At 42.9% G+C, this 10,206-nt stretch overlaps 1 protein-coding gene across 1 annotated transcript; it reads left to right on the forward strand.

Annotated features, from left to right (window-relative positions):
• The first annotated feature begins 717 nt into the window (after positions 1-717).
• On the forward strand, positions 718-9,527 carry LOC136568493 (ATP synthase subunit alpha, mitochondrial-like). The gene is made up of 12 exons (XM_066568494.1): positions 718-881; positions 1,953-2,031; positions 3,102-3,271; positions 4,036-4,209; positions 4,289-4,455; positions 4,600-4,748; positions 5,392-5,543; positions 5,674-5,898; positions 6,006-6,113; positions 6,655-6,799; positions 7,026-7,176; positions 7,554-9,527. The coding sequence occupies exons 1-12, from the start codon at positions 822-824 to the stop codon at positions 7,633-7,635; spliced, it is 1,662 nt and encodes a 553-aa protein (XP_066424591.1). The 5' UTR covers positions 718-821; the 3' UTR covers positions 7,636-9,527.
• The last annotated feature ends 679 nt before the right edge of the window (positions 9,528-10,206 follow it).

Consider the following 10,206-nt stretch of genomic DNA (forward strand, 5'->3'; position numbering starts at 1 on the left):
ATTATCAGAAGAAACTTCTTGCCGCCTCACTCAGTCCTGGAGACGGCATCAGGATTCAGAGGAAGAAGTTGACATTGACCAGATAGAATCCTTTGTTTGAATGGAAGTTATGCATCATGTCTGAGATGTATGAATATGCAATGGGCTATTGCTTTTAAGAGTTAATCCTCTGTTAATGTGTGTCCTTTTTCGGGCTTGTTTTGTCCAGAAAAAGGTACCCGGACTGTCCGTAACTCTTTGGTTTTATTGTCTCATGTTGTCCTAATCCTAATTGTCCAAATTTTTATTACTCTAATTATATTACTATTTTTATAACCATTTTATTACTATTAAACTTTTAAAAATTTAAAAACAAGTGATTGGCGTTTTTCACACAGAGCCTAGGCGAGATGCCAGCACTTCTCTACCACATTTTTCTTCTACTGCGCAGCTGCTACATTGAGACGGGCGGTCAGGAGTGCAAGCACTCACAGCTCGCATAAAGGGGTGGAGAGGTCACTGCCCCAACTACCCCCGGCCCGGCCCACCACCACTCTCCGCCTTTTCCGCCCGCCGAGGGACATTTCAAGGGCGCATATATATATAAAAGTATGCATCTGTTCCCCCATTGCTCAGAGGCGCGAAAGGCAAAAGACGCCGAGACACTTGAGAAAACCGGCGGAGGAAGCAATTCCCGGCCTCGCCCCGCTCCGCCTCCTGGGCGGGGATCGTCGTAATAAGAGGCGGAGCGAGCTGCCGCCATTTTGGGCTGGTAGTGGTGGCTTGTGTCTTGTCTTCTGTCTACTTCGGTCTTGCCTGAAGGCGTTGTCGCTGCTATCGTCATGTTCTCCACCAGCGTGGCTGCCTCCCTTGCCCGCTCCCTGCCTCGGCAGGCCGGCCTGGTGAGCGCATTCTCCCCTTCCTGCAGTGAGCGAAGGTGGTGGGTGGGAGGCGGCCGCCGCCATCTTGGAGGCAGCGGTGACTTTGAGAGGCTGCGGCCTCTCGCTCTCGGGAGTTTGGGATGGGGGGCTCACCTTAGCGCTGGGTGTCAGCGGCGCCAGACCTACTGCTGAGAGACCGAGGGTGCCCTTACTTTGGAGGTGGAGGCGGGGGATGGGGGGGGGGGGGGTGTCTAGGGGACGGCCTGTCCTTCCCCGGTGATGTTGCTTGATGCTGTTGGGGTTCAGGTTAATGTCTGAAAGCTGCCCGATCCCAATCAAAGTGAGGGATTTGCACTGCAAAACTTTCCCAGGTAGTGGGTTTCCCCCCCCCATCCCCGTGTTGGTGGGGAAGAGTGAGGGTGTGAAGATCTGTCTCGACCTGTTCCCGCTGGTGTCCCTTGAGAAGGTGAACGGAGGAGACGCCTGCCCAGGCGTTCAGAGAAATAGCATTAACGGTGCCTGGAGCTGCACTGGGAGCTTTACTTAGGACATAAGATTCTAACATTTTATTGCATTTATTATCACAGATTTGTTTTGGTTTTTTGGTCGTTATTTTTGCTCTCGTCTATGTTCTAGCCATACCAGCAATTTTGCCGATTTTTTTTTTTTTTTTTTTAGGAAGGCCAACCCTTAGAAAACACAATATTATTTCTCTCTTGTGGAGAACCGTGAGGGTTATGGTGATTTCTTTCTGCCCCAAGCATTTGGTGTTCAGCACAAAGTTGGCAAGCGAGAAGAGGTGTTGCTTTGGGATCTGCTGTGGTACTGTGGTGGCGACAGCAGTGCAATGCAGAAAAATGCGGCGAATAACTTAGAGCAATCTCTTTTACCAGCTGTCCTTGCTTAGTAGTGCTGGATTTGGTTCCATAATTAAAACTTGTGATTGGAGTGCTGTGGAGCTAAACTCAAAACTGAGAGATGTTAAATTTATAAGCTCATGATCAAAAATGTCATGATCAAAAATGTCTTTCAACCTTTTTTTTTTAATGAATGAGGAAATTTTACTGTTACTGAAGCAATTGCCTGTTTTAGATTTCCAGAAACACCCTGGGTGCAGCGTTTGTTGCTACAAGAAACCTCCATGCCTCCAAAACATGCTTTCAGAAAACTGGTGAGTCTGAGGAAGGTCTTCATATAACAGTGTGGTTTAAGAACTTGGTCTGTCAGACAAAAGGAAATTTGAATATGGTGCGTGTATCAGTTGACAGAATGCTTGAGGACATTTATGTACTGACAGTATTTAACTGAACTTTTGCATAGTCACATGCAGCAGACTTCACTTTAATAACTCTTTAGATTATGCCCAAACCAAGGAGTGGTCACATGTCAGTTTACACAGTTTACCTGCTTTGTGAGGATTCCATTCAGAATTATTTTATTCTGATATTCAGAACTCTTGCAGAATTATTTGGGAAAATAAAAAGCCTCAAGTTCTAGTTTTCTGTCTTGTTTGTAAAAGTATGAAGGAACAGATGACTCCCAGACCTGTCAGTGTTTTATCCTTTAGCATAACTTTTTGCTGCTAGCATTTTGGTGTTTAGAGAAAACAGTGGCCTTGCATAGCTGTGTTTTTGATAGTGGTTCATATACAATTTTCAAAGTGGCTTGGGGTTATTAAATGTATTAGGAAATAAAAATTTCACAATTTTATTTACTGTTTCCTGGCTGGGGAAATAAAGAGTTGTTGGAGGTACACTGCCAAACAAGTTTGAGGAATACGGAGAATACATTTTTACAGCTTATATTGAACAATTTGCTTCTTAAATGTATCAAGTTCCTTTAAATATATTTGGATCTTGGATTGCAAATCACAGGGTGTTTGATGCCTCCAGTTTAAGTAGCCTCTCTGCAAGTGGAGTGAGAATGTCTGTTCTTAGCCTATGACTAATTATTTAATTTCTTTTTAGAGCGAGAGATTGTTAATAGTGTAAGACATGAAGGAAACTGGTAACTAAACAGTCATCAATGTTTTAATTGGAGCTGTCATGTAATGATGTGTTGAAGCTGCTTTTCTTAGCTGGGAATACAGAAGCTGTTATTTATCTTATGCATCTAGCATGTTGCTTGCTAGACTTCATGGCATACCAGAGAGAGCACCTTGGCCTGTGAATTCAAGACAAGCTTACTGAATTCATATCTTGCCTTAATGTGCTTAGTCAGGTGTGAAATGTCTCTTTTCAGGTACTGCTGAGGTATCCTCTATTCTTGAGGAACGTATTTTGGGAGCTGACACTTCTGCTGAACTTGAGGAGACTGGCCGTGTGCTCTCAATTGGTGATGGTATTGCCCGCGTGTATGGCCTAAGAAATGTCCAAGCAGAAGAAATGGTTGAATTCTCTTCTGGATTGAAGGTAAGCTTTCACTAAAGCAGTTTGTTTAGCCTAGAAATATATTGTTTTTAAAATAAAGACTTTAAAAGGAGAATGAGACTGTTCTTGGAGGTACCCATATGAACCTCTTGCAAACTTCATTTCAACTTTAATAAGTAGTAACTAATTAATGTAATGCTACAAAAAGCAAATATTCTTTGAATTCATAACACTTTGCTTTCAGTGTCTGGTTCTTGGCTAACACTTAAATTTTGTGTGTCTTCATCTAGGAAGTAGAAGAACTAATCTTCTGTTGGATTTTCTTTTCTTTGGTTTCATGCTGGCTTTTTTGTTTACTGTTGAATAACAGCCTTGTCTTATATTAGAATAAAAAAGCTGTCTGACTATTCTGAGAGTACTGCAACAGCTCTTATAATTTTTATAACCTAACTCGCCTTGGCCAGAGAAATAAGCTAGCGTTTTTCCCTCATACAATTTCTAGGCAAGAGATAAATGTTGTATTTGAATCCTGCTTATCCTTTCTGTTCTTTTTAGAGATAAATGACAATGCTAGACTGCTGCAGTATAATTATGTGGTAAGTTGAAGGCTTAGGCAGGCAGGTTCTCTAACCAATATGGAAATAGATGCATTGTTCATAAAAGCAGCACATCGACTATTGTTACAAATAAGATTGAGGTAGATTATGTGGCATACTCTACACTGTAGAATGATCACATTGATATTAAACTGTGTTTTTGTAGATGTTGGTATGGGTTTTCTCAGGATTATGTGACCTTTGTCCTAGGGTATGTCCTTGAATTTGGAGCCCGACAACGTTGGTGTTGTTGTGTTTGGTAATGACAGACTGATCAAGGAGGGGGATGTTGTGAAGAGGACTGGTGCCATTGTGGATGTTCCAGTTGGGGAAGAGCTGCTGGGCCGTGTTGTAGATGCCCTGGGTAATCCAATTGATGGGAAGGTAAGTGTAACTAGGTGTTTATTACCTCTGCTTGTATCTATGTGATACAGACTGCAACAGTTTCTTTCTTCTTTTTAAGGGTTCTGTTGCATCTAAGATGCGTAGGAGAGTTGGGTTAAAGGCCCCTGGGATAATTCCCAGAATCTCTGTGCGTGAACCTATGCAGACTGGGATTAAGGCTGTAGACAGCTTGGTGCCAATTGGTCGTGGCCAGCGTGAACTGATAATTGGTGACAGGCAGACCGGGTAAGTTAAAAGCCCAAGCCAAAAAAGTTTCCTTAAAGAGAGACTTGAGTGCAGTGTGCACCAATGTACAGAACTGAATACAAAACTGTGTAGAGGTTGGGAGAACTGCAGGCAGCTTAACTTACCAACCTCTGTGTTACCCAGGAAAACTTCAATTGCAATTGACACAATAATCAACCAGAAACGTTTTAATGATGGGACAGATGAGAAGAAGAAGCTGTACTGTATCTATGTTGCAATTGGCCAGAAGAGATCTACTGTTGCTCAGCTGGTGAAGAGGCTCACTGATGCAGGTACAGATTTTTGAAGGTGGTTGAGCCTGGTAACTAGTAACATCCTGTTCTCATTATAATGCTGAATACTGCTGTGACTTCTCCTAGCTGCAAGTATAGACAGAATTACTTTTTTGATTAAATGAATGAACTACTTTTGTGGACAAGAAATCTTTCTAGATATCTGGGGGGAAAACAACCCCTTATTTTTGCTACATCGCATTAGAAGACTATTTTGAGGTCCCAAAACTGCTGAGTTTTTTCTGGAAAAGTCAGCCTATTTTTTTTTTTTTTCCTAGCAGAGTTGAGAGGTTCCTCTTGGCAGGCCTGGTGACAAGCTATGGCCTACAAGTATTTATATGGACTTGATGTGTTTCATATGTATGTACATGTGAATGGCAGTTAAAAATTTAAGTGGAGAGACTTGACTGCCCAAACATAAGGGATTAAATGGTAGCATCTTTTCAGGAACAGTTGACCAAGGCTGCATATGTAATAGAGCAACAAACATGTTAATTTAGTACAGTGGGCTTTCCTGTAACAATGTAGTGGTGCTGCCTGGGCTTGCTTTAGCAACTTATTATTTCACATGTTTGTTGCATTTGCTGATTACAGGCATGGTGAGGTAATATACTCAGTGGTGTGTTTCTCCAATTCTTTACAGATGCCATGAAGTACACTATTGTGGTGTCTGCCACAGCATCTGATGCAGCACCCCTTCAGTATCTGGCTCCCTATTCAGGCTGCTCCATGGGTGAATACTTCAGAGACAATGGAAAACATGCGTTAATCATCTATGATGACTTGTCCAAGCAGGTCAGGAAACATTGTTTATAGGCCTCATAGTCTAACATTGGTGTTTATAGCTGTAACATCACCTCAAGTTTAGAAATCCAAAATGTTAAATGAGCTTCTGAGGTCTGAAAGCTTTCTTTATACCATGCAGGCTGTTGCCTATCGTCAGATGTCTCTGCTGCTGCGTCGTCCACCTGGCCGTGAAGCCTACCCAGGTGATGTGTTCTACCTGCACTCTCGACTGCTGGAAAGAGCAGCCAAAATGAATGACTCCTTTGGAGGTGGCTCTCTGACCGCCTTGCCTGTCATTGAAACTCAGGCTGGTGATGTGTCTGCTTACATTCCAACCAATGTCATCTCCATCACTGATGGACAGGTAGGACTTTTCACATCCCAGTGCACATCTTTGTTATTTACTGCCAGGTCTCTGAGGAGGCTTCCAGGCTTCTGGCCAAGATAATAAAACAATTCTCTCTCTTGCAGATCTTCTTGGAAACTGAGTTGTTCTACAAAGGTATCCGTCCAGCCATCAATGTTGGTCTGTCTGTGTCCCGTGTAGGCTCTGCTGCTCAGACCAGGGCTATGAAGCAGGTAAGCATGAAACTACTGCTTCTCTTGCTAGAGATGAGTAGTGTGTAGGCCTTCCAACCCATTTCACTCCAAAGAGCTGTGACTAGAGAGGGGATAAAGCTTTGGATTCCTTAGTGTTATGAAACTATAAAAGAACAAACTTTGGGGATCTCTTTGATGTTTTCATTACTTCTAATTGAGGTGGGGGAGAAAGGAAAATAGTATCTGCATAAAGATGTAGGATTATGTTTCTGTATGCTGAGCCTGAGCTGGGTACTGATCTAACTAGAAATAGAGAATGCTCTCTTAACCATGTGCTTTTAGTCCATATATGGAATTAGGGATTTAATATCAATGGTTACTGTTTTAAGGAGGCATGCTTATATTAAAAAGTGGGATATTTAGAAATGCAAATAATCATCTGTCAGAATCTTGAGATTCACTTTTCTGGGATAGAAAGTAAAGCTGTCTTGTGACAACTGTCATCTGAAGATAACCTGCAAACTCCTAGATACTTTTAAAAGGTGATCAAACTCAGTCTCATCTGTATCTTGTGTTGTAGGTGGCAGGTACCATGAAGCTGGAATTGGCTCAGTATCGTGAAGTAGCTGCCTTTGCCCAATTTGGCTCTGATCTGGATGCTGCTACACAACAGCTGCTGAACCGTGGCGTACGTCTGACAGAGCTTCTCAAACAAGGACAGTATGGTGAGTGTCTTGAACTTAAAAAGTCTGCATTTCACATTAGTCTCTTGTGCTAACAAGATTGGTCTTTGTGGCAGCATTTACCATGTCCATTCTGTGCACATGGTCAATGCAGGCTTGCTTGAACCATGTTGTATATATGCAGTTGATCTTCAAAGGAAGGACTGCATAGTACTGGTGTGTCCTGATGTGAGAGTTACTGGTGGCATGAGTGCTCTCTTTTCTGCAGTTCCCATGGCTATCGAGGAACAGGTTGCAGTCATCTATGCTGGTGTAAGAGGTCACTTGGACAAGCTGGAGCCCAGCAAAATTACTAAATTTGAGAGTGCTTTCCTAGCTCATGTACTGAGCCAGCACCAGGCCCTCCTATCCACAATCAGGTATGATTTATCCTGCTTCATCCCAAGGATATTGATTTGATGGCTGGAGTGCAGATAATGGTCCCTGAACTGTTAATTTAGTGTATCCCAGAACATCAGGCCTTAAGCTGCCTGTACCAGAACTGGAAATTAAATCAGCCTTCCAGTTGTCCAGAGCACATCTTCATGACTTTAGTTCTCAGGAAATCCAGTTGATGCTTAAAATGGAGAAGGGGTCTTATGTTAGTAGTACAAATTCATGCATCAAACAGAAATGTTTTAATTCATCTAATTTTGTTAGAAACTGGAAGGTTTGCTGTGAAGCCTTTTTTCTTTGTCTTAGGGATTGACCATCTATCTATTTCTGTGTCAGAAGTTTAACTAAACTCTTTCAACAGGACTGAAGGGAAGATCTCTGACCAGACAGAAGCTAAGTTGAAGGAAATAGTCACAAGTTTCCTGGCTACTTTTGAGGCATAAACGTAAAACTGTTCCAAACAGACCAGGCTCTTGTGATCCAGTGCTCCAGTTCAGTCGAAGAAGATTTGAAAGTATGTGCAACTTGAATGCACAGATCTCAATGAGAATAAAAGTTCCTATGTAAAAAGGCTTGTATATTCTGATTGCCTTCTGGTTAGCTGCTTTCACCTTTAAAACTGTGGAGGACTCCCTGTGACATGTGCTTGCTTAAAAGAACTCTGAAAAATTGGGGGCATCTTAACTCCCCAGCTGGATCAAACTCCCCTTACATGAATGAGGAGGTGTAGCGGTTAATTTCTGGAGCTATGACCACAGTTCTCATTGTGACAGCTGAGGATTGCTCTTGCAGTTTTCATACTTTTTGCCAGACAGCTGATCTCTGAGAAAGGCATTCAGCTGGGAAAACAAGTTATGTTTTCTTGTCATAGGCGGTAACTAGTTGGACCTCACAGGAATCTCTAACAGCCTGATACTGTTACAGAGTATTTCTTAGAATTGCTGTCAAACCTATCCTGGGGCCTGGCTTTTGCAAGATGGGTTCTCTCGGAACTGAGGTCCTTGTGTCTCAGGACAGCTGTAGTTGATTCTAATTCTGTCAGTAAACTGTCAGCAATTATTAGTGGGTGGGAGGGAGGTTATAATACCAGAACATTGCTTTAATTTCCCAACTTCTGCATGCCATGTGAGGTATTAGATTCCAGTGTTAGACCTATCTGGGATGTAGAAAAGTTAAAAGTTGCTCTACTTTGTATGGTGTATTCAACTTCACCTGGTACACTGGAGCTTGGTCCTTAATCCTTGGTGAGCTTTTGTACTGCAGTTATCTGTGATCAAGACTGCTCTTGAGGCTGTTCACTCTGTTCCCAGTTAACTTCCTTCACAGGAGCATCTTGCCTCCCAGTTTGAACCTGCTGTGTTATAAGCTGCTAGAAGCATTCTCAGTCAGTTCCAGGCTAACAATCTGCTCTGTTGTACTGGGTCTGACTGAGGTAAAGTTCACAGCCCTCGTAGTGCTATGCTTTGCATTAGTAGCTGGAAGGGTGTTGATAACAGGCCAGTGTTTTGGTTACTGCTGAGTAGTGCTGTCCCTCTGACATTCCTTCCCCCATCACAGGGATGGGAGTGGGCAAGAGCTTGGGAGGGGACACAATCATGCCAGCTGACCCAAATTAGCCAAAATGATATTCCATACTGATGCCTTTTGTGACTACCTAAAAACAGAAGCCAGACAAAATTAAGGGACTAAAAAGCGGTTTTATTGGAGGGCCTTCAGGTACATTTCGGGCAGATGAAGCCTCCCCCAGGGGCTACACCCAAAAAAATGGATGACGGATCGCAGATTTTCATACTTTTATAAGTTTGGCCCATTTACATATAGGGGGTTAATCTTCCAATTACCGCTTCCAGTAATGAAGTAATTTACCCTAAGTTTGCTCTCCCTTCAACTCACTTTTGTTTATGTTTCTTGGGGCCTGAGACAGTAAGGTGTCCTTGATTCTCAGGCCTAGCGAGAAAGTGTTTTGTCTGACCAAAATGGGAAAACAGTAGCTAACTGTATAGAGAGTTTAGAGTTATACACTAAAGAATTGCAGAATTACAAATATATGAAAAATAGAAAAGCTAAAATCCTAAGGCATCAATACCATATATGATGTCAGCTCAGATGTATAAAGCTAAAGGGAGAGAAAAGGAAAGAGGGGCGTTCATGATCCTTCAGAATTTTCCTTCTAGAGGAATTATTGCACGTGCTGAAGCCCTGCTTCCCAGGAAGTGTCTGAACATCACTGCTGATGGGAAGTAGAGATTGACTTTTCTTTCCTTTAGCTTATGTGTGTGCAGACTCTTGCTTATTTCTTTCCTTTCACTGTAATAAAACTGCCTTATCTCACTCACTGGTTGTTCTCCATCTTATTCTCTCCCCTGTCCCATTAAGAAAAGGGAGTGATATAGCAGCTTAGTGGGCACCTGGCAGGCAGCCAAGGTCAACCTGCTACATCTGTGTCCTAGGTTGACTATATGATGCTTTTATCCCCAATCATCTTGTTCTGTTTATGCTGAATAATAAGTTTTGCACCTTTAAGACTTGCTCCACGGAGTGAAGGGGGGAGAAAAGAAGCATGCAGTTTGGTTTCAGACACTGCACTCACTCCTCCACGTTCCTGCTCCTGGACCGTGTTGTCTGCGGATGAACAGACAGCGGGACAGAGCTCTCCTTTGCTTTTAGTTAGTTTTATCTAGCTGAGGTAAAGAAGTTCCCTGGACTGTGGGGTTTTTTTCCCCTTTTCTTTGGACCTGTTTAAACCTGCTCTGGAATGAACACCCAGAAGAGAACCAGCAGCTCACATCTGTGGCCCACCGGGCCAGGCCTGGGCCATGGCATTTCCAGCACCGGAGTGACGGATAAGAAACTGAGTGAGCCAAGCTGCAACCTGGGGAGGGGACTTTCTGAGTTTGTCATCTCTTTTGGAGCAGCAAGGGCTTTTATTGTTTAATAAACAGGTTTTTCCACTTTTCTCCAAGAAGGTATTTTTCTCCTGGACTGGTTGGGGAGAGGGGCCGATTGAATCTGCT

Source organism: Molothrus aeneus, chromosome W, assembly GCF_037042795.1.
Source record: "Molothrus aeneus isolate 106 chromosome W, BPBGC_Maene_1.0, whole genome shotgun sequence".
Taxonomy (NCBI): Eukaryota; Metazoa; Chordata; class Aves; order Passeriformes; family Icteridae; genus Molothrus; species Molothrus aeneus.